This window comes from Physella acuta, unplaced genomic scaffold (genome assembly GCF_028476545.2).
Source record: "Physella acuta isolate Inbredline_101_S28 unplaced genomic scaffold, ASM2847654v3 ptg001183l, whole genome shotgun sequence".
In the NCBI taxonomy this organism is placed as follows: Eukaryota; Metazoa; Mollusca; class Gastropoda; family Physidae; genus Physella; species Physella acuta.
In genome coordinates this window covers 469,305-494,687 of record NW_026732700.1, presented here as the reverse complement: position 1 = coordinate 494,687, position 25,383 = coordinate 469,305, and the positions used below count along the sequence as shown (strand labels likewise).

Below are 25,383 nucleotides of genomic sequence, written 5' to 3'. Positions count from 1 at the left end.
TGTATTTGTTAACCATCTGCTTTAACACTAAAACAACACAAAGTCAGACAGAAAACAGAACGCAAAGTTTAGCGAAGAGATAGATCTATTTAGAAATACATCATGGACATGTATGTACACAACACAGGCATCAATGAAACCACAGCGTTCCATGGCACGAACCATACAGGTTCACTCTATGTACACTACTACACAAACACAATTATTTACATCAAATTTAAGGCTTTAAACCAAAATTAATTTGCATTTTTTTACATTACTGTAACAGTTTCAAATAATTAGGAGTACATTGCTTTATAAAATACAGAAACGAAAATACATTTTCATTCAAACACATGGGAAACATGTTAAGAAAATTATTTCTGATTTTTTAAAGTTGAATATGTTGAGTGCTATTTGGAATCAAAATTGTACTCATACTAGTTTCAAGCCAGCATGTACAACAACCAATTGACAGGATGCGACCCAGACATTAATTCTACACATCAAACACATGGCACAACAACATCAACACACAGATTCTTGTACACTGCTTGATGAAACAGATATGTAATTGGTGATAAAATGTATTGATACAGAGAAATATACATATCAACACAGTTGTCGGAGATCTTAGGATAGTTAGTATAGAGGTAACTAGGGTGTATACTGATGTTGATTGTATAGGGGTAACTAGGGTGTATACTGATGTTTGTTGTATGGGGTAACTAGGTTGTACACTGATGTTAGTATAAGGGTAATCAGGGTGTATACTGATGTGGGTTGTATAGGGGTAACTAGGGTGTATACTGATGTGGGTTGTATAGGGGTAACTAGGGTGTATACTGATGTTGGTTGTATGGGGTAACTAGGTTGTACACTGATGTTAGTATAAGGGTAATCAGGGTGTATACTGATGTGGGTTGTATAGGGGTAACTAGGGTGTATACTGATGTGGGTTGTATAGGGGTAACTAGGGTGTATACTGATGTTGGTTGTATAGGGGTAACGGGTGTATATTGATGTTGTTAGTATAAGGGTAATAGTGGTGTATACTGATGTTGTTAGTATAAGGGTAATCAGGGTGTATACTGATGTTAATTCTAACAGGAAAACTGCTAGTACTAGAGATACTTAATAAAAATATGTCATCTAATAATATACAAGGGGGAGCCACACTTAAAGTCATATTTAGTTTTTTCACCTGTAGAAATTTAAAAAGTTTAGATGTGTTCATGTATTCTAGGAATATTTTGTCTTATTTCTTATGGAAAGGTTCTCATTTCTAACAGGTACAAACAAACAGTCAAAGGTCATCTCTCTAGATTTGTAATTGGTCAAGCAGTCACTGCAATAAGCAGAATTGTTTTCAAACACAACAAGAAATATCCATACAAACAAACAGTCAAAGGCCAGCACTCTAGATTTGTAATTGGTCAAGCAGTCACTGCAATAAGCAGAATTGTTTTCAAACACAACAAGAAATATCCATACAAACAGAAAGTCAAGGGCCAGCACTCTAGATTTGTAATTTGTCAAGCAGTCACTGCAATAAGCAGAATTGTTTTCAAACACAACAAGAAATATCCATTCAAACAAACAGTCAAAGGCCATCTCTCTAGATTTGTAATTTGTCAAGCAGTCACTACAATAAGAATTGTTCTCAAACACAAGAAATATCCATTCATTCAAAACTTGAAAAACACCAATCATTTTACACAAAATAATTTGTCCAAATCAAAAAAATCACAGCAAAGATTAACAACAAAAATAAACAACCAAATTCTCAGAGTAAAAAAATTCTCGTTTGATGGATGACATGAACTTAAACCTGCCCAAAAAGAATGAGTTTCGCTTGACATTCATGCAAAAATAAAGTCCTATACTAGTACTGATTTTTGGTCCCACTGTTCACTACAATTTAATCTACATAATTTCAAGTGTTTTAAGTTGGAAAAAAAAACATTTAAGCATCAATATAATAAGATCACAAGATGATTAAACCTAACCACAAACCTTACAGGTTAGCTTACATTCTAGTGATACAGTACGTGGAACTGCCATACATTTTATGCAAGTGAAAACATATCTCCATCACATACTGACCAATGTCAGCAAGTGCTTCACACAATAAAAATATCAAGTATACTGATTCAGTACTCAGCGCTCAATTTATACAGTAACAAGCTCTAATAAACAGTGTTACCAAGTGCTTCACACAATAAAAATATCAAGTATACTGATTCAGTACGGGCGATCAGCGCTCAATTTATACAGTAACAAGCTCTAATAAACATTGTTACCAAGTGCTTCACACAACAAAAATATCAAGTATACTGATTCAGTAAGGGTGATCAGCGCTCAATTTATACAGTAACAAGCTCTAATAAACAGTGTTACCAAGTGCTTCACACAATAAAAATATCAAGTATACTGATTCAGTACGGGCGATCAGCGCTCAATTTATACAGTAACAAGCTCTAATAAACAGTGTTACCAAGTGCTTCACACAATAAAAATATCAAGTATACTGATTCAGTACGGGCGATCAGCGCTCAATTTATACAGTAACAAGCTCTAATAAACAGTGTTACCAAGTGCTTCACACAACAAAAATATCAAGTATACTGATTCAGTACGGGCGATCAGCGCTCAATTTATACAGTAACAAGCTCTACTAAACAATGTTACCAAGTGCTTCACACAACAAAAATATCAAGTATACTGATTCAGTACGGGCGATCAGCGCTCAATTTATACAGTAACAAGCTCTACTAAACAATGTTACCAAGTGCTTCACACAATAAAAATATCAAGTATACTGATTCAGTACGGGCGATCAGCGCTCAATTTATACAGTAACAAGCTCTACTAAACAATGTTACCAAGTGCTTCACACAATAAAAATATCAAGTATACTGATTCAGTACGGGCGATCAGCGCTCAATTTATACAGTAACAAGCTCTAATAAACAGTGTTACCAAGTGCTTCACACAACAAAAATATCAAGTATACTGATTCAGTACGGGTGATCAGCGCTCAATTTATACAGTAACAAGCTCTAATAAACAGTGTTACCAAGTGCTTCACACAACAAAAATATCAAGTATACTGATTCAGTATGGGTGATCAGCGCTCAATTTATACAGTAACAAGCTCTAATAAACAGTGTTACCAAGTGCTTCACACAATAAAAATATCAAGTATACTGATTCAGTAGGGTGATCAGCGCTCAATTTATACAGTAACAAGCTCTACTTAACAATGTTACCAAGTGCTTCACACAACAAAATTATCAAGTATACCGCTTCAGTGGGGGTAATCAGCTGTCACTTTATACAATAACAAGCTCTAAAACACATCTCCATTGAATATCTAAACATTTCTTCATGTGCTTAACAAAACTAAACTCAATTACACTGTATCAAAGCTGGCTTGTAGCAATTGGAAACACAGTAGCAAGATACTAGCAAAAAAAAAAGAAAAAGTATAGTGCAATGGGGCCTAGGTTTACACTGCACGTTTAAGGTGTGGGTTCAAAACATAGACAAATAATGATGAGTACTTACATTAGTCTAATCTTGTTCTACTGTAAACATGGGCTTTTAGTGCATGAAGTATGTGATCAATATTTATTTTGGCACCTTTCAACTAACAGCAATGTGCCTTACATCTAGACAGAGCTCTGGAACCAAATATATATAGAACTGTCCTGAAACCCACTATATCTAAAACTGCCCTGAAACCCACTTTATAAATAGAGATATCCTGAAACTCACACATCTACCGTAAAACCCTCTATGTATATGCAGAATTGTCCTAAAACCCACTATATCTAAAACTGTCCTGAAACCCACTTTATAAATGGAAATATCCTGAAACCCACTATATCTAAAACTATCCAGAAACCCACTTTATAAATGGAAATATCCTGAAACCCACTATATCTAAAACTACCTTAAAACCCTCTATGTATATACAGAAATGTCCTATAACCACAACATCTAGCCACTGCTGTTAAACCTGCCACATCTAGCCACTGCTGTTAAACCTGTCACATCTAGCCACTGTTGTTAAACCTGCCACATCTAGCCACTGTTGTTAAACCTGCCACATCTAATCACTGTTGTTAAACCTGCCACATCTAGCCACTGCTGCCGCATCTAGCCACTTGTTAAACCTGCCACATCTAGCCACTTGTGTTAAACCTGCCACATCTAGCCACTGGTGTTAAACCTGCCACATCTAGCCACTTGTGTTAAACCTGCCACATCTACCCTATATCGTTTAACCCCACACATCTCGAACTGTCCTGAAACCAATACATTTCATAACCCTAGGCCACACTGACACTTTGAAGAAGATTGAGGAAAAAAAAATTACACTGAACAATAAGCTATAAATTGAAAAAATGTTGCCTTCCAAATAGTTTTTAGAATGAGTGTAAAATGCTCACTAAAACAATTCTTGCTATTTTAAACATAGCAAATACTTTTGTAAAAGGGGCTCACAAAGCTAATTGTTTTTCTGGATTCAAGTTATCATTATCATTTTCAATTGCAACAGGCTGACAGCTCAAGGGAAATAATGCAAATGTCGACAAAAGGGAAATAACTTCTTTTTAAAACATCACATAAGTAATCATCCCTCAACAACTGAAAAAAACTAAGAGTTAACACTCATTCATGTACTTGATGTTCTTGTGTGAGCGCAGCTTCCTGTAAATATTTGACAATGGTCTGCAGTGGCTGGGAGGTTCTGTCTGACGTGGGTACGACTTGGGCTAGATCCTGGGACACGGCCTCCGTCAGGACTACTGCAAGAAACAAAAGAAACATTGACCTCACCAAACTCCCATCCTGGAACAACAAGAGTAAAGCAACAACACAGATGATGACAACCCTGCTAAAACCAATACTGTGTTGAACTTGATGGTGTAAAATTAATACAAGAAAAAACAAGTATAAAGAGAAATTTACGAATTATTAACATTATAGTCTATAGGGCAGTCTAGAACTAAAGATCAACTTTCTAATAGGGTATAGGGAAAATAAAGATTGAGTCACCATTGCAATGTCAAGTCAGTGGGTTAGGGACATCTCAGGGACTTTTAGTTTCCCAATAAATATGGTAAATTTATCTATGCTGGGAGGGATAGTTACATCTTACGAACTAGATTCAGAGAACTAAGCCCAAGACTTTCGTCTAATTTACTCTCATGGGTACATTACTTATGTTAGGGAAAGTAAAGGCGGCTGGGCATAGTGCTGGCCACACTATAACTTCATGTGCCGAGGTATTATAAACAGGTAAGACAGAAAGACTTAGTATGCTGCCCTGTACTGTAAGATAGAAAGACTTACTATGCTGTCTTATATAGTAAGACTGCAAGACTTACTATGCTGCCCTTTATTGTAAGAAAGACTTACTATTTTGCTCTGTATCATTAAGACATAAAGACTCACTATGCTGCCCTGTATTGTTAGACAGCAACACTTATTATGCTGCCCTGTATTGTAAGACAGCAAGACTTACTATACTGCCCTGTATTGTAAGACTTACTATGCTGCCCTATATTGTTAGACAGCAACACTTATTATGCTGCCCTGTATTGTAAGACAGCAAGACTTACTATACTGCCCTGTATTGTAAGACTTACTATGCTGCCCTATATTGTTAGACAGCAAGACTTACTATACTGCCCTGTATTATAAAAAAAAAACTTACTATGCTGCAACTGTCCCTGTGACCTCTGCTGCTGTGTGACAGGACAGTCTTTGTGAGCCAACAATAAAGTTTTCAGCTGCGCCACCTCGCCTCGCAGTAGCTTCACCTCAGTCTGGCAAGACACAATTTTTTAGTCACGGTTAGGGTTGGTTGAGTCAGGGTTGGTTGAGTCAGGGTTGGTTGAGTCAGGGTGGTTATAAAAAATGTATATTTGAAATAACTGTTTGACTCAGGGTTATCTGAGCCAGGAATTTAAATTAACCAGTTCTCCTCGTGTTGTTAATAAAGAATATCATTAAATTAACATGCTACAGTTGCTTTTTATTGGACAACTCAGAGTATCTGGAGTTGAATAGTAACAACCCACAAAGAAAAGTAAACAAACTTGGTCACGAAAATATCTCAAGCACTTATTTAGCTTATTTATCAGAATTAGCTTAAAAAAAAAAAAAAAAAAAAAAAAAAAAAGAAACTAGCACTAAAACAAAAAATTCATTTGAAACCTAGCAGTAAAAAAATCAAACTATGCCCCACCTGCAACCTGAAGTTAGTGTTTTGCAGCTCATCAGCTTTTTTCTCCAAGTTGCTGATCCAGTGTTTCCTCTTCTGTCTGCATCTGGCTGCTGCCGCTCTGGTCAGAAAGACAGGTAAATATTTTTTGTTAAACACCACCAGGTAAAAACTATTTTAAAACTTCAAAACTCTTGAGTAAAAACTACAGGAAAACTAACAGCAAAATTCTTTATATTAATAATGTGACTGTTACCATTCAACAATGTTTACCTCCCAGTAACATGCTTTAAAATAACGTGACTATTACCTTTCAACAATGTTTACCTCCCAGTAAAATGCTTTATAATAATTTTACAGTTACCATTCAACAATGTTTACCTCCCAGCAACATGCTTTATAATAATGTGAACTGTTACAATTCAACAATGTTTACCTCCCAGCAAAATGCTTAATAATAATGTGACAGTTACCATTCAACAATGTTTACCTCCCAGCAACATGCTTTATAATGTGACTGTTAACATTCAACAATGTTTACCTCTGATCAAAAAGCTTTATAATAATGTGACTGTTACCATTCAACAATGTTTACCTCCCAGCAAAAAGCTTTATAATAATGTGAACTGTTACCATTCAACAATGTTTACTTCCCAGCAAAATGCTTTATAATAATGTGAACTGTTACCATTCAACAATGTTTACTTCCCAGCAAAATGCTTTATAATGTGACTGTTAACATTCAACAATGTTCACCTCCCAGCATAAAGTGTTTTTTAAAATTAGGTCAGTTAACATTCAACAATGTTCAACTCCCAGTAAAATGCTTTATAATAATGTGACTGTTACCATTCAACAATGTTTACCTCCCAGCAAAAAGCTTTATAAAAAGTTGACTGTTACCATTCAACAATATTTACCTCCCAGCAAAAAGCTTTATAAAAAGTTGACTGTTACCATACAACAATGCTTACCTATTTCTTTCCAAAAACTTCCTCCTTCTTTCCTCAGGGTCCCCACTCTCAGGGCTCATCTTCTGGCGTTTGCTGGATTAAAAAAAAAATCAGATCCCTATAAAAGACTAACTTCAGTGTCATCTACTAAACAACTCCAAACTTTTTAAAGTGACTGTGCCTGTGAAATCCTAAAGTGTTTAGGAAACTCAAATTACATGCTCCTTCCCTAACTTCCACCACTCCCCATCTTATTTCATTAGAAAACTAATATCTTTTCTATTCATATAGACACAATCTCGGAATTCATGAACTAAGAGACTTCTTAAGAATTATTGATGTAAAATAATTTGTTTCTTAAACTGTTGTGTTTCATTCAACATACATGTACTGATAATAATAAAAAAATTAATGTAAAAGCCTACTAGTGAGTAAGGATTAAAAATAATAAATTTACTGGACCTACCCTATAGGTTATAGATAAAAATTAACTAACTCACTGGACTAACCATAGTTCCTATAGAAAAAAACGAAACACACCTGTCTATAGAGTAATCAGATGAATCAGAGAAGTTCATCTCAGATCCAGGCGAGTCCACCATCATGATGGGGGAGGTGTCCCCCACCATGGCTTGTCCTGATATAGAGGTGGCAGCGTTGGAAATGTAGGCTGTGGAATTGGATGTAGGGAGGCTGACTTCAGAACTTTTGGCTGTGGGGCTCAGCTGGCTTTGAAGCTGTGCTTTTAACCTCTGAGAACAAAAGACACAATCTGATGAAAAATGTTATCAATGCAAGGTGGCATCAAAGTAGATGTTAGAATATCACATAAAGAACAAATCAATGATTCTTCTTTAGTATAAACACCACTAAATTGATAACATTACCAGAATATTTACTTACATTTAGCAGAGACATTCTAAATTTCTTCCTAGATTTTATTTATTAAACTGCTAGAATTAATATCTATATTTTCTTAAAACCTTTTATATTATTCACTATAATCAGGTACAAAATGTCCCATTCCTATCTAGGTTTTATTGAAAGTACAAAAACATTAAGTTTGCTCTAAGACTTTGTGGCTAATAGAGTAGAAGAAACAGAGTTTTGACCTCAGTGTATGGATTGGGTGATTTACACTACACTGAGCTGCATTTGACTCCCCTGATGGTCATGTACCATTCACAACTAAGTAGACTACACACATGAGCGTGATAGCCAAACTCAAAACATTTAGGTTATGAGCTGCAGGCCCTATCCCTAATTAAGTAATAAACCCATTTAAACTTGACTAAGCATAAAAAAAATCCAACCTGTTTTAAAGCCATTGTGGTTGTCTGACTAGAGGCTAACATTGGAGCTGTGGATTTAGCAGGGGCTGGTTGGATTTGCTGAGGTAGAGCCTGCGATAGCTGCACTTGTTGCGAGTTGAAGTATGGAAGTTTGTTGATGGTGGCTGGGATACTGATGGGGACTGAAACATAAAAATATAGGTACAGTGGATGGGATACTGATGGGGACTGAAACATAAAAATATAGGTACAGTGGATGGGATACTGATGGGGACTGAAACATAAAAATATAGGTACAGTGGATGGGATACTGATGGGGACTGAAACATAAAATTATAGGTACATTGGATGGGACTGGAACATAAAAATATAGGTATAGTGGATGGGATACTGATGGGGACTGAAACATAAAAATATAGGTACATTGGATGGGACTGGAACATAAAAATATAGGTATAGTGGATGGGATACTGATGGGAACTGGAATATAAAATTATAGGTACATTGGATGGGATACTGATGGGGACTGAAAAATAAAAATATAGGTACAGAGGATGGGACTGGAACATAAAAATATAGGTACAGTGGATGGGATAAGATTGGGACTGGAACATAAAAAGTTGGTGGCTAAGAAAGATAATTTCGGATAGAAAATCCAGGAATGGAGTGACATCTAGCATTAATCATGTTTAACCCTTTGAGCCCTGGCCTACCTGACCTAATTTCTCCTATTTCCTGAGCTCCCAGGCCCAAACCGATTTTCACTTATGTGCTTCTAAATTTGCCTATAACTTTTGAACCGTTTGAGATAATCAAGCCAAATTTGGTATCCTGACTCAGGATCAAACAACAATGCAGCAAGATTCTGAAATTCTTTATTTTTTTTACAATGTTTGAACAGAACAATGTATATAAAACGAACACATAATTATTGTTTTGATAGAACATAGAAGAAACCAATTTACATTTAGTAATTGTTTTGTTATTATTGATACCTGGCCACACTAGTTCATCACCAGAAGTCCACTTTTGTGTGATAACTTTCAAAACAGTCATCACTGCCGGACCCGATGCAAAGAAAAAATTTGCATGTTTTGCATCAGTAAACATTTTTTTTTCGTTTCGGCAAGTTTTTGTCCTTGACACCACGTGCATCAGAACGTACTTGAACAGTTTCATTGCCACTGTCAATTTCAATGTCACTGTGTTCAGTCTCAAATTCATCACAATATAGACCAAGAATATTATCCTCTTCATCAGAATCAATAAGTAGTTGTATTGCCTGAGATGCAGTCATTCTACTCCTTTTGTTGATATTTCGGTCTTTTGCTTCATCTTTTGCACCAACTTTTTGTGATGAAGTCGACGGCTGTGGCTCAGCTTTTCGTTTCGGCGGCATTGCTACGAAATGTAAACACTTTCACTTTTCCTAAAAATCAATTTTTAAAATCATAATCCCGCACTCAAAAGACATATGCGCAGTTTTAGTCAGTCTTCCGCTAATAATATTTAACTAGCCGACCCGCTGCATATCGTACGCCGCTATTTAGTTGTTGTTTTTTCTACTTTTCAGTTATTCATAATTTGTGAATTCGACACTACCAACGCAGCTAATGAAAATATTTCTTTAAAACACTATAAGTAGCTCGTTAAGGACGATAACCCCCCTCCTCCCCCCCCCCCCTCCGTTAAAGTAAACTCCACTTAGTTACCCCCCCCCCCCCCCCCACGTTTAAAATCGTTTCAAACTAAATTATCTGCCCCTAATAGTCGTCACTAAACCCAGATCTGTTTGTAAACATTTAGAGTGAACCACAGCTCACCAGACCATGTAGGGGTGGGGGTGGTAGGGAGCGCGTTTACAGCTTGTTTTCTAGCGTCTCCCAGAAGAGAATTATATATATAGATTAGACGGTATACCGGCCGCTAGGAATATGACGCTAGATCATTGGGCCGGAAAACCGGCTTTTCTGACATATGTGCCTAATGTTGAAGCCGGTTTACCGGCCTGGCGGGCTCAAAGGGTTAAAGCTGCCTGCAATGTGGAGTCAAAGTCTGGCATTACCCAAAATAAGAAAACATTTTACTAATTTTTTTTTCCACAAAAATATATGACTTTAAACATCAAATTTTTTTTTTAAACACCAGATGTATTAAAATTGTAAACAAATAACTTGGCATAGTCAAACAGACCTGTCTCCCCAGTGGGAAGCTGCAGCAGAACTTGCATGGTACACTGTTGATTGTCTGTCAGATTTATGTCCCCTTCGTCCATCTCCTTTTTGACCTCTTGCTGGAAGGCTGTGAGGCTGGATGAAGTCACGGGATTATGGCTGCTGAAAACAAGCGGAGAACATGATGTCACATGAACAGTTTCATAATTACACACACAAAAAATGCACAAACACGCTAGGCTAGACCTAACCACAGTAACATTCTTAGGAGCTGACCTAACCACAGTTACATCTGGGAACTGACCTAACCACAGTAACATCTGGTGAAATGACTTAACCACAGTAACATCTTGGGAACTGACCAAAGCACAGTTACATCTAGCGAACTGACCTAACACAGTAACATTCTTAGGAGCTGACCTAACCATAGTAACATCCTGGGAACTGACCATAGTAACTTCCACAGAACTGACCTAAGCACACAAACACCTAGAGAACTGACCTAACAGAATGAGCAATTTGAGGTGAGGTCTCTAAAGCCATGACCTGTTCATGCACAGGTGAGACATCACTTGTGCTGTCAGCATCCTGTGAAAACAATAGGTCATACATAAGGTCATTGACTATGTCAAGATATTAGCATAAAATAGTGATCAATGCATTGGTATTAATACTGCGATAAAAAAGGCAAATCTAAACTGTTAAATATTGGTGCTATCATCATACAGTGTCAACATGTTTTACATGTAAACAATTAAAAGCTAAAAAATGTGACAGTAGCCCTAGCAAAGCAAGTTTCAGTAGAACAGATAACACTAAAAACTTGGTAAATGAGGGTAAAGCTAAAAATGTCTAAATTGGTTCTAATCTAGGCCACTGAAGAGTTCTTCCAGTTAAAAGGCATTCCCATCTTTTATTGAAAAAAGGCAGCTGGGAAACATTCTGGGTACAATAAGCCTGCTATTCCACTGCAAAAAAGAGTCTTAAGGACAACTTGATCCAAGGCAAGTTTCTCCACCAATGGTAGCTAATCTGTCTTGCTTGATCCTTCATGTCATGTGTCCTGGGTTTTCTTCATCATGTGCTCTCAGTTATTTTTTGGGCCCTTTTTTTTTCTCTTGGGATTCTAGGTGAGGGCCTGTTTTGAAGTACTCACTATCAGCTTCCTAATAGTGTGACTAGTTCATCACTGGCCACATGATAGGTGGCTATAAAAACAGATGACCTCAACTTCATGAAAAATGCTGATGGGTAGATCCAAAACAGTTCTTCAATTTTGACTAAGTTAAATTTTTCATAGAATTATGTGCCATATTGAATGATTAAGACTACGGCTTCAGAAACAGGCCAGTGAAGGGAAATATCTCATCAAATCATCTACTAACCTGGGCGGTTAAATTCCTCTTGGCAGCCATTTTGTTGGCAGCTGGCTGGGCTGTCATCACACTTTTCCCAGACAGGTCCAGGACAATCTTGCTAGCAGAGGTTTTAGCCAATGGGCTGGGCTTGGGTGGTTCGTTAGCTTTCACCTGGCCAAGGTGAGCTGTGGCTCCCGCCAGGTGTTTAGGCGTGTCTGTCAGTATAAGTGTGGGGGTGTTCAGTTCCCCAGTGGGTGGACCAGGTAAAGGAGGCTGGGAGATTTAAAAATGTTCTGGTTTATTTATAGTGGAAAGATCAAACAAAAACATGATGGACATTCTTAGTTTTTTTTAAAATACACCTTTTTTTTTCGTAAGTGATTTCGTAAATGAAAATTTTGCAATTAACCAAAATATTTTAAAAAGAATAAAATACTAAAAAAAAGTATTTTTAAAACATACAGAAAATAAAAATTAAGTATTCCATCCATTCAAAACATCCTAATTTATAAAAGGCCATGTGCGCTCTTCTCTCTCTCTCTCTCTCTGTCTGTCCGCAAAATATTTTCGCCGGACATCACGTCAGAATCGGCAGCGATATATGGATACCTTTATACGGACTTTTGTTGAAAATAATATGTTAGATGTTTTAAATGTATAACCACAAAATTATTTAAAGAAGAAAAATAAAAAATAAAGGCGTATTCGAATGTAGAGAAACAGTATTATTTATGCAACCGGAAAAGCATTAATATATGTGAAAAAGAACGCATAAAACTATGACGTCACTATTGCTTATACATTAACTAATGACGTCATCTGCCGTGTTTAGAATGAAAAGAAATGAACTATTTTATTCAAATTTGATTTAGATCTACGTACACTATGAAATGTATACAATACAATTTTTCCGGCCTAAACTCATAAAATTTATTTTATGTATTTGGATTCTAGATCTAGAGATTCTAGATCTAGACTAAATCTAAATCTAAATCTACGCAATAACTAGATCTAGACGTAGACGCTAAGATCTAGATTTAGACTCTAACTTCTCTAAAATCAATTCCAAAAATAAATTTCTATATTAGGACTAAACTATTTCAAGACTTATTTATTTTATACAAAATCTTTGTTTGGAACTGGCTAATTTGGGATAAAAAATTAATTTGAAAGAATAGGCATATTCGCGTAAGTTAAGATTTTAAAATACGTGTTTCATTCTCCGTATTTTATAAGGTGCCTAAATAGCGGAGATGTTAGTGTACATTAAACCACGCAGGTGGTGCGGGTTCGAGACACAGCAAGTCATCTTGGTTAATGTATTCTTTTTTATTATGCTCGGGCTAAACTTAAAAAAAAAATTCTTTTAGGAATCTAGATCTAGATCTAGATTGTCGGGTGTCCGATAGGGCACTTCCCGGCGCCGCAGGCGCTTCAAATTTGGCAAGATCTTGCCTTGGTGCGACAGAACACGGGGGCCGGTTGGCCGAAAAGTCTACGGTGTGGGGGTCAAAACTGACCTCGACTGACCGGCGCCTTATATGAGCTATAAATAAAAAAAAATGTCCACGGAGGAACCTCTTCAAATTTGTTGTATACAGGAGCGTGTTAAATTCGCCAAACTAGGTACACTACAGATGTTACCCAACTTTGAGACTTTGCCCATACAATCAGAGATATAAGCCAAACAAGACAACATATAAAACAAAAACCCTTTCTTTTTGGTGTTTTCATAATCTCAACAATGTTTCATTTTAATTCTCCAGATCAATAAAATGTTTCTTTTTCTAATTTTCCGATAATGACTTTTTTTAAAAAGCTGAATTACAATTCATTTCATTAATCACTTTCTGTAGATATATGCAGCTTTTTCAGGCATTTCTACTGTTTCTTCTCTTTTCACCTCGGAACGAAATTGAAAAAAAAGTATTTCATAAAAAAAATAGAGAAAAATCATTATCCGCTGCCCCCCCCCCCCCCCCCATCCTTCCACGGAAAGTTTTAAGAGCTGCTACCCGGAGATAAGTATGTAAAAGAAAAACTGAGTCACATATATGTATGTGAAGAGAAGAGAGCTAAAATTCACAAGAATTGCCCGTGTAACGGGTACCGATGGCTAGTTTAATGATATAGGCCTACTCTCAAATGAAAATGTTGGAGCCCATACATATTTTTGAAAGACAGTATTTAATTTTTTTTTAAATGTTTAGTATATTATAAACATTTTGAAAAAGATATTATCAAATTCAAATGTTACAGCACATTATAAACATTTTGAAGAAGATATTCTCAAATACAAATTTTACAGTGAATTAAAATTATACTCATAAAAACTTACATCACTGTCCAGTGCTTTTTTGTAGGCATGATCAAATGGGTTAGAGGAAAGCTCTTGAAATAGTCCAATTTCCTCACAGGTTTTTAAAAACTTTGTAGGAGTGGGAGTCTGATCTGTAAGTAGTAATAATTTTTATAAGAAGTTTTAAGAACATTTCCTAAACTAGTCAATAAGACATGATCATTTCTGCCAATTTACTTATGAAGCTAAAAAAAATGAACTATTACAAAAAGAGCAGGAACTCATTTAAGATAAATAATTATTATATTGATGAGAAGGTTTTTTTAATTTTTTTTAATGATTTTAAAAGAATATCTAAATTTAATAATTACAATAAGATTTTAAAAAAACAACACATGAACCTGCTTGAAAAAAGTTTTCAATGACATGTCAATAACATAGTTTCTTAATAAAACAGTTTTTTATGTTTACATAATGATAACACATGAAAGTTAACTAAATAACAGTAGTGGGTTGTTTACCTAAAAAATGATGAGCAGGTGAGTTACTTGACTGTCCCCCAGAGTTCAAGGCCAATGACATTTCATGTTTCTTTGAATGGACATTAAGGTGATCTTCATTTGTAAATCGCTGAAATATAATTAAGTTTATATTCTTTAGGATTCTCAATATGCGGTAGGACACAGATTCTGCATGCTCAACTTCCAAAATTTTTTTTTAAAAATAAAGCTCACTAAGTATAAAATGTAGACAAACTTACAGGTACAAAGTAAAGATAATACCTAAAAATAGGTACTCACCATGCCACAATCAGACACAGAGCAGACAAATGGTTTATCATCATTCATATCTACAGGTCTGACTTAGGCATTCAGTGCCTACAATCAATAAATTCACCTGACTGTTAAATTACCACTGAAAATTAAGAACATTGAAACAGTTTGTTACTTTTGTCTTAACTCTATCCAATACACTGGAACAAACAGCCTGGTTCTTTTATCATGTTGTTATGAAACCAGGATTTTACCAAGAATGCCTGCATCAGTATCTCTTTCTTGCCCCCCCCCCCTTCCCACAACTGTAGACAGGTTCACATCAGTCATCATCTCCTCACTCACTAAGTGACTAACAGAAACTAAGCTACTAAGCTGAGATTGCCTGAGACAGTTGAGTAAGCTGGGTCCTAGACTCAGCTCTCCTACAGACACTACAGTTAGATCTAAGTACTGAGTACACTCAGAGTACACACATTGTACACCTTTGACTTGCCGCTTTGAGTGCCTTGCTTTGTACTTTGTGCCTCACTGTCACACTATCTGAGTACTTAGAATCTATCTAGAATCTAGATCTAGCTTGATTCTAGATATATTCTAGATCTCAGATCTATCTACGACTATCTAGCTAGTCACTAGACTGTGACTAGACTAGATATCTAGTAGATCTAGTAAGTAGTGGACACTAGATCTAACTCTTTACTGTGCTGAGACTCACTTTCACTTCAGTCTCATTCGCAGGATCTGGTTTCGCGATTATCATCAAATCATGTCATATTGATTTGGTACAAATAAAAAATGTAAGCAAAACCATCAATTTAGATTTTCGTTTTTGTTATCAAAACCTAGACCTGTGATCGTTTTTTTTTGGCTTCTTAATGTCAAGGAATCAGGTTATTTGTCTATTTACCTACATTAAATACGAAAAGTTAAAAATATTCTTACCTGTCAGGAAATTCCAGTTAACATGTAAGTAAGCACTAGATGGCGCACTAAATGTTTGTTTACTTCCGCAAATTGTAGGTCCCAAAGTCCCAGACTAAAAAAAACTTTTCCATCATTAAAACTGAGCTAACAATTTAATCAAACGCTAGTTTAAATTATATTAGTCTTATTTTAATTATTGAAATTCAGATTTGCCTGTCAGCTTTTTTCAATGCAAAGAAATGTAAAACTCAGCATCTTTTTTATTATTATAATGTCCTTTGCTTTTGTTTTGATACCTTCTTAAATCTAAAGATAGAACTTAATCACGTGATATGATATCATGTGATTATAAAATGGATTCTGCTACGAGCAAAACTTTGCTGTATGCTATTCAAATTTATTGCGTATTCAGTTTAATATGTAGCGAATATGCTGTCTCAGAATCTCCGAATATCATTTTTATTCTAGCAGATGATCTCGTACGTTATTTTACTTTATTTTTTAAAATGTTTACCTTTACTTTATCGAAATGTATGCATCTAATGACATAGTTTTTTTTTAGATTTATTAGATTTAGAATCGGTAATCTATCGTTTTGGGTACGTAAAATCGCCCGCGATTTGTAATGTGAAAACCAGGTGACTTCTTAAATTTTAATAATTATTTCACATTTTGAGGAGGATTTATGTTTTAAAAAATTCAAAAATGTTTCCTTGATTCATTTATGTACCTGTTTTTAAACAATTGAATTAAAACTTTTCCGTAATAAATGAAGACTAGCGATGTTTCCAACAGATGCAACCATGCTCATTTACTATAGCAGCCATCTTGTCTAAGTTTTATTTTTATAAGCTTTTAGCGCCAGATTCAGGGGGAAGCCACTCTATTTTACAAATGGCTGCTGTTTATATAGCAAATCTTGCTCTCAGACACTGCTGTTTAAAGTTAATTTCTGGCCTATATCGATATATTTAGCAATTGATTTAGGTTTATTATTCATTTATCTATAACATTTGACACAAAAGTATGACAATAAACATCTATTAATGCCTTGACAATGAGGTAACGTTTTCGTACATAAATAGCCGCGGGCGATTTTACGTACCCAAAACGATAGATTACCTTAGAATCTTTGCTTAAAAATTTTAAAATGTTTTCATTTAGTTGAGCTCTACAAGAATACGTAATTTTTATTTTTATATGATGATTAGTGTTTTTTTTACCAAAATCCCTACATAGATTCTAATAATTCTATGTATAATAATAATAATGTAATCAGGGGCGTAGAGAGGGGGGGGGGGGGAGGCAGGGGGTGCGGACACTACCAGGTGACACCATTTAGGGGGGTGACACCAAGGCAAAAAATTGCAAAATCTATAGAGAAAAACTTGAGGGGGGGTGAAAATCGAAAGTTTGAGGGGGGGGGGGGGGTGCAAATCGAAAACTTGAAAGTTTGTCCCTGGGAAGGGTCACAACGCCTCTGGAGGGGTGACACCATTAAGTGCCGCACTGGGTGACACCCGACCTCGCTATGCCACTGAATGTAATCAGGGGCGTAGCGAGGGGGGGGGGGAGGCAGGGGGTGCGGACACTACCAGGTGACACCATTTAGGGGGGTGACACCAAGGCAAAAAATTGCAAAATCTATAGAGAAAAACTTGAGGGGGGGTGAAAATCGAAAGTTTGAGGGGGGGGGGTGCAAATTGAAAACTTGAAAGTTTGTCCCTGGGAAGGGTCACAACGCCTCTGGAGGGGTGACACCATTAAGTGCCGCACCGGGTGACACCTGACCTCGCTATGCCACTGAATGTAATGTATATTATTAAAATTATTATATTATAATTGTATATGAATGTTATTATTATGTATTATTGTATTTGTAGTAATTTTAAGTAATGTATAGTATGTAGTGTTTCTGCTGTTTACACTACACTACACAGTTACACAACTCTCACTGATTTCTCACAAGTCCAACAACACTCGAACAAGTCGAACAACACAACAATTCCAACAAACGGCTCAGTGAATTGTTATTTAATATTTATCATATCATTTAATATTTAATATCATTATTAATTATATGATATTAATATTAATTATTATGATACCTTCCGACTTCGCGTTTCGACTTCACTGAAACCCTTCACCCAGTCACTGACACTGCTTTCTCACTCTTAGGGGTCATCCATAAATGATGTCACGCTTTTTTTTACGAATTTTACATCAGAAGGACACTAAAATGTAGCCTAGAGGACCTAAATTTTGCAGAAAATGTAACTGAACTAGCTAGTAGTCAAAAAGATATTTTAAAAAAGCTAAACAGATGTATTTCTTTTGCTAACAGAGTAGGACTCAAATTAAAAATGGACAAAACACAACTAGCCAAGAGTCTATTAAATAAACAACATAACACAACTAGCCAAGAGTCTATTAAATAAACAACATAGGTAGAGGAAGTAGAAGATTTCACACATTTAGGCAGCAGAGTCAATTACGAAGGAAACTTGACCACTGAAGCCAAACTAGCCTTTGTAACCATGCAAAAAACATGGTAATAAAAAATCTTCTCCAAGATCAAACACAGACTTTTCAAAAGTAATTCATAAGTTTCTTTCTGTATGGCAGCTATAATGCTGGAAAGAAAGAACCTTTACCAGCAGATCACTGGATTTTTTCCTAACTAAATAAAAGGCGTCGACTGGCCCAACACCATCTCCAATGAAAGATTACCAGGAGAAATGCAAACGGAAGCCATTTTAGAAATTTGAAAAAAGAAAATGGCTCTGGATGGGTCACAATTTGAGAATGAGTTCAGAAAATATTACAGAAATGATGCTTATCTGGACACTTCAGGGGAAGAAGAAAACAGGGAAGGCCAAGGGAGATATGGAGGCACACAGCAGAAAAACAAGAAAATTGCCAGAGACATGCAAAAGTGGAAAGAGCTTTCTGTGGTGACCCCATGTGCCTTGGGCACAAATGGGAAAAATGAGATGATGAGTTAAAGGTAGTTAATAATTCTAGTAGACAAAGATCTCTAATACAAAAGCAAACAGGGGTTTTTCACTATTTTAGAATTTGTACTAATTATGTTAATTAAATTATGAGAATATAATAAATATTAGTGTTTTTTTTGTGTATGTGTGATTAAATCAATAATATAAAATTATTACCATTTTTAGTAATTTAATAATATTAGACCAAGTATTGAATTTAGATAAATATTTTAAGAAAAGCCAGTTTGGTATTTTGACATAGTAAACCTAAATATATCTGGATCTATCGATTCTATATGACTTTAAAAATGTATTGTATTTGTAACCACTAGTATGAGATGGCTTAAAGTCATTAAAATATGAACTTTATTAAATACGCCTACAGTTTTTATAACAGTAACAATCATGAAAAGCTCAGTTTGATTTAAAAAAAAACTAACCATAAAGTCACAGTACACATTTTCCACAACTTTTTTTATTATTGGTGTTTTCCAGGGCTGGGATGATGTCGGCTTCCATGGATCAGAAATTCTTACACCAAATATAGACAAACTAGCACAAGAAGGTGTAATATTAAATAACTACTATGTACAGCAAATGTGCACTCCCTCTAGGGGAGCTCTCCTAACTGGAAAATACCCAATACATACTGGTTAGAAACATTACTAATCTTTAAATTGTAAGTTTGTTGTACTTGTAGTAATTATTCTTGAACAAATCAAAAGAAAAGCAGTAATGTATACATTTTTATTTAATGGTTAATATGTAGCTACATTTTAAAAATTGAAATGGTTTTAGTTACTTGACATTTTAGCTATTTGCATAATTTTTTCCTAGGACTGCAGCATTATGTGATAGCAGGCTCTCAACCATATGGCTTGCCTTTGTCAGACACAACCCTAGCTCAACATTTACAAGCTTTTGGCTATTCCACTCATGCTGTTGGAAAAGTAAGCCAGTGTGTTTTTTTTTTAATATTAAAAAAATGTGCACAATTGTGAAAAAAAACATACAAATATAAAGTATTCTTTTTAATTTAGTTATAATATACATTTAAGAGTTGAATAAATCAATGAATGCAAAAAAACTGCAAATAAATTAATTAGATATATTTGAAAAAGCCTATTTTTCTAATGATTAGATTTGAAATATTGGTTATCACATTATCAGTATCTATTAATAGCTCAACATGTTGGCATGCAGATTTTCTAGCACTAAACTACTCTTAGTATTAGTAGTACACACAGTAATTGTAAGAACTTTTGCATGCTTAATTTAAGTTAGTCATTAAAAAACTTACAAGGTGTCTGTTGAGGCTGCTGAAAATATAGACGACCATAGCAATAATTGTTGATGCTTGTTCCTACAAGTATTTTTGCTGGGCAAAAACATGGAAAACATGAGGCAGTTTACAAAATTCATCATTTTGAACATTTTTGATACAATATATTCTCATATAGTCAATTACTTTCCTATCTATGCATGCAAGTTTTATTGGGTGTTTTTTGTGAGCAAATTATATTTGTATTTTATTCCTGCAAGTGGCATTTAGGATTCTTCAAGAAGAATTATCTTCCAGAGAACCGTGGCTTTGACACCCATTTTGGATATTACTTAGGGAAGGGGGACTACTTTGACCACTACAGTGATGATGGGGTAAGAAGTATTCTATTTGCAGAAAAAATAACTGATTGTAAACAAAGCTATTAAACTACAGCTTAATTTTTTTTATTCCTGTTCTGTATGCAGGGGTTTATGGGATTGGACCTCCATGAAAATGGGAAGCCAGTTTGGAACCAGAGTGAAGTCTACTCTACTGACTTGTTCACAGAGAGGGCAACATCGATAATTTTGTCTCATGATCAAGCAAAAGTAAACTTGTTTTTTAATCAAAGAAGAAATCTTTTTACGTGTTTGCGTGTCTTTTGTAAAATGTGGATGGGGGAGGTGGAAAACTTTGTCTCATGATCAAGCAAAAGTAAACTTGTTTTTTAATCAAAGAAGAAATCTTTTTAAAGTGTTTGTATGTCTTTTGTAGAATGGGGATGGGGGAGGTGGAAAAATTTAGTGCCTACTTTTGAATACAATTGTTTTTATTTTCACAGCCATTGTTTTTATTTTCACAGCCATTGTTTTTATTTTCACAACCATTGTTTTTATTTTCACAGCCATTGTTTTTATTTTCACAGCCATTGTTTTTATATTTGGCATATCAATCTGTCCACGCTGGTAATGAAGGAGACTTGATTCAGGCCCCACAGAAGTATATCAACAGATTCCCTCAGATAAAAAATATTAAGAGAAAAATGTTTGCAGGTGATTAAAAACAAATTCTATTTTGAAAGTTAAGTAAGTTTTACTTTATTTACATTGTTATATTTAATACGAGAAAAATGGCCCGTTGAGGAAGGATACAACGGGCGCTAGGCTGATAGTGCTGTCTCTTTTCTCTAAACTAAAACCCCCCCACCCCCCCCCCCCCCCCACATACACACACCCACCCACCCCCCCACACACCCCCACACCCCCCCCACCCACCCCCCCTCCCCCCACCCCCCAAAAAACATGTCTACCGTCCCATTCAACGAAATATAATTATATACTTTTTCCAGTGTCTGCCCCCTCCCCTAAAATTCTACCCCCGCCCCCGAAAATTTCAAGTACCCCCACCCCTCTCCGGGGTGGAAAAAGTCTGAAAGAAACACTGGTGTCGCGCTTAGCCACTACCCGAAGAATTGCATTAAAGAAATTGCAAGAAAACCACTTTTTAGATTAGACACATTAATTAGGCGGTAATTTTATTATAGAGTATCGATGAAGAAATTTCTTTTGAGTTGGGGGGGGGGGGGGGGGGGGCTCAGACATTCTTACGCGGGGGTGGGGCTTCGCCCCTACCCGAAGAATTGTATGCAAGAAACTCTTCACGCAAACCATTTAGATTAGACAAAATTTCCTTTTTATTCAATGTTTACTCGAGAATCAATGACGTCATATTACTGTGTGCACTCTCCAGCTTGAGATTATTTTCTACTCTGTGCTAAATGTGGCGACGTCATACTTCGTTTTTCGTTTCACTGTGAAGGTTTTTAATTTGCTTGTGTTTTCTCTAGAGCGTTCTTGTCAGATAGATAGATACACAGACAGCGAAACCATTAGTATTAATATAACTACCAAAGAAAGCTATTAGTTTATTTAATCAAATATGGTATGGTTATTTATATTTTTTTTGTCATGTTTAAACTATTAATTTAACCAGAAATATTACCATTTTCATTTATTTGTATTTTTATAACATTAGGAATTCAATAGATATATTTTATCTTTTATTTAACTTGTTGAAATGTCTTATATTATTTAGTTTCCACCTTGTACTTGTTTTAGGTGTAGTTTCTGCTTTAGATGACTCCATAGGACAGATAATGGATGCTCTGGCCAGTTCTGGAATGGCCAGCAATACTGTATTGGTCTTTAGCACTGACAATGGTGGACCTGCCAATGGCTATGATGGGAATGCTGCGTGTAACTGGCCACTTAGGTTGGTTAAATTTTAGTCAAAGAGGAAACTTTTGCTAGTTCTTTGCTAATTTATTTAAAGAAAATGAGTTTGTGAATAGAGATAAATCATCTGCCTGTTCTGGCAAGATTTGAGCAAAACCTTTACACGCTGTTCATGTAAGATTTAAAATAAACCATTGCTGGTTTTCAAGTAAAAGCTTAAAAGGAAAAACTTTGCTGGCTATTCAAGTAAGTTCATTTAATAAAAATTACTCTATGCTAAAGAGTAAACTTTGTTAAGTACTTATTTGGCTGCTAGCCTGAAGGTCTTGAGTTTGGATCTCAGAACTACAAGGCACCTCAGTCCACTTGACTCGCATTTGGGAAAGTAAAGGTGGCTGGGCATAGTACTGAAAACACCATTTCTTCATATGCTGAGGTCAGGAGGTCTAGAAACATATGCTCTTCTTCATTTGTCCTATGGATCATTAAGTATGAAAGGGGAGATTCAATTTTTAATTTAAACCACATTCTTAACTTGGGCAGCCAATCAACAGCTCTGGCATGTGTATTAAATGTTTCTATAAATTTTTCTAGAACTGTATTTCCAATAATATATATAAATTCATTATTCCTCTATTTACAGGGGAACAAAAAATACACTGTGGCAGGGTGGTGTGAGAGGTGTCGGACTAGTTCACAGCCCATTGTTAAAAAAGAAAGGCTACGTCAATGAAAACCTCATGCATATTGTAGACTGGTTGCCAACCATCATGAGCATTACTACAGGCAACACATCTTCTCTCGATAACATTGACGGAATCAACCAATGGGAAGTGATTTCAGAAAATGCAACCACATCACGCAAGGAGGTCCTGCTAAATATTGACCCAATCAACAAAAACGAAGGGATTATTGTTGGAGATTTCAAAGTTATATTTGGTGATATTTCTGATGGGAAAAATGATGGGTGGTATCCACCTTCACAAGATGCGCAAGATTTTTTTTACTTTTCTGAGTTCAACTTTACAGATATTCCCAGCTCAGTTTCTTTCATTCCTCAGCGTAAAGCTGATTTTACTAATATAGAAGATTTAATTACTTCATTAAACACTGAGTATGAGCTCCTACAAAATAAAAAGCATGGATTAATATCAACTCTAAATTTTAAGTCTAATAGTGATGTTAACTTACAGTCAAGTCAACCACATATTCATCAGAAACTTAAGACAGATGATATCAATGTTGTAAGTCAGCACATTAACATTGCAGACAATAATAACCCTGCTAGTCACCAGATTAACTGTGGGGTTAAACCAGAAAATGCCTCAGTGAATTGCCAGCCTGAGAAGGCACCTTGTCTGTACCACCTGAGGGATGATCCTTGTGAGTACCACAACCTTGCCCCCACCTTCCCTGGTATTGTGAAACAGTTGATGTTGAGACTGGAGGTGTACAGGAGGACCATGATCCCCCCTGCAAATAAACCTATAGATCCTAATGGTAACCCCCAGCTCCACGGGGGAGTCTGGACACCCTGGTTGTAGGACTTTAAAACTTGACATTTGGATTAGCACTTTCATTATTTTGGAACTTTGAAACTTTGTGTTTTACTACTTTGGCCAGTTATTTTAGTACTGAGATTATTTAGGTTTTAATGCTTGGTTAATTAATAAAATTAATGGAATAAAAGGCTGTATGTAGTAGCACTATAATGGAATTGTTTGCTGAGGATTTGATTCTAATTCAATTTATATCAAACAATGTATAATACTAGTTTTATTTATACCACATGATAACTATATATAGTGATGGGACTGGTGTTAGTGTTTGTTCACATCCAAATTAAAACACCATGTGAATGTCACTTTAGGCAGGTACCTATGAACTGTTTATAACAGTAATTACTTATATTCAAATTGCTAGTGTTTGTTGTCATGTGAGTTTAATAAAGATGTGAGAGTTTGAGAGTATGTGTGTAGTGGGATTAATAAAAGATTCTGAATGCTGACAAAGTAAATAAAGATGTGAATTAGGAGAGTATGGGCTGGTTGTTAGGAAAGTAGTTGAAGTCAGTCTGAGTGTTGTTGTCGCGTTAGGTTGTAGAATTCATCGTCCTGTCTGTCGTTAATGTAGCCGTGTGTATTGTACATAATAAAATATGGAAATATATCAACGCCGTCCTGTCTCATTTCTCTATTGGATCGTTGTGCATTGTTCGTCAACTTCCAGCATCGACCCTGTCCAAGTACTCACATCATAACAGTGTTCTAATGGACTCTACCAAGAATAGGCTTGAAATTATTTGAAAAGTTCATTTAAGTAAGATGCTATTTATTAAATATATGTTTTTAAAAATCTGTTTGGTTTTTGTTGGCCTTACTAAAGATTGGATGTATTTTATGTTTTTTATATTTTTGGTAACTTAACAAAAATTTAAAAAAAAAAGCCAAAAACAATTCGTTTCCATTTATACTTTATCGTATACAAAGTATAGAGAAAGTATTGTAATTGTGCAAAAAATCTAAACACAGATTTTCACAAATCTCAAACTTTTCCTCTGAGTAGGAAAAACAGTTTTGCAATTTTGTCTGTGTGTATGTATGTCTGTGAACACAATAACTTAAGTACTGTAACAGCTAGGTTAGTGAAATTTCATATATAGATCTAAGTATTAAATGAAATTTGTAGTTCTGTATCAACTTTTCAGCAATGCCCATTAACCGGAAGTGGAACTTATTCTACTTCTAGATTTTCAAAAGCCAATAACTTGAGTACTCTTTCAGATAGATCAACTAAAGATCTAAATCTCTGCCTTCAAATTTTGAGTAATTTCTGTTGACAGGAAGTAGATCTAGTACTTTAAGCCATTTCAAATTTCTAAAAAAAAACCTCATCA

The 25,383-nt window shown here is 35.5% G+C and overlaps 2 protein-coding genes across 4 annotated transcripts; one reads left to right on the top strand and one right to left on the bottom strand.

The window, feature by feature from the left end:
- Positions 1-21: 21 nt before the first annotated feature.
- LOC131956889 (cyclic AMP-dependent transcription factor ATF-2) lies at positions 22-16,101 on the bottom strand. 2 transcript variants are annotated; one of them, XM_059321513.1, is made up of 13 exons: positions 16,012-16,101; positions 15,094-15,208; positions 14,815-14,923; positions 14,333-14,445; positions 12,022-12,267; positions 11,139-11,224; positions 10,656-10,798; positions 8,484-8,644; positions 7,711-7,922; positions 7,192-7,263; positions 6,242-6,338; positions 5,708-5,819; positions 22-4,796 (listed from the first exon to the last, which is right to left on the bottom strand). In XM_059321513.1, the coding sequence occupies exons 2-13, from the start codon at positions 15,139-15,141 to the stop codon at positions 4,660-4,662; spliced, it is 1,536 nt and encodes a 511-aa protein (XP_059177496.1). In that variant the 5' UTR covers positions 15,142-15,208; positions 16,012-16,101; the 3' UTR covers positions 22-4,659. The 2 variants fall into 2 exon arrangements, with proteins under 2 accessions (XP_059177496.1, XP_059177497.1); XM_059321514.1 differs by having other exon boundaries at positions 10,656-10,795.
- A 22-nt stretch (positions 16,102-16,123) lies between these two features.
- On the top strand, positions 16,124-24,656 carry LOC131956888 (arylsulfatase J). 2 transcript variants are annotated; one of them, XM_059321512.1, is made up of 9 exons: positions 16,124-16,472; positions 18,619-19,000; positions 19,485-19,641; positions 19,827-19,939; positions 20,532-20,645; positions 20,739-20,861; positions 21,179-21,305; positions 22,371-22,524; positions 23,131-24,656. In XM_059321512.1, the coding sequence occupies exons 3-9, from the start codon at positions 19,587-19,589 to the stop codon at positions 24,029-24,031; spliced, it is 1,587 nt and encodes a 528-aa protein (XP_059177495.1). In that variant the 5' UTR covers positions 16,124-16,472; positions 18,619-19,000; positions 19,485-19,586; the 3' UTR covers positions 24,032-24,656. The 2 variants fall into 2 exon arrangements, with proteins under 2 accessions (XP_059177495.1, XP_059177494.1); XM_059321511.1 differs by lacking the exon at positions 18,619-19,000.
- The last annotated feature ends 727 nt before the right edge of the window (positions 24,657-25,383 follow it).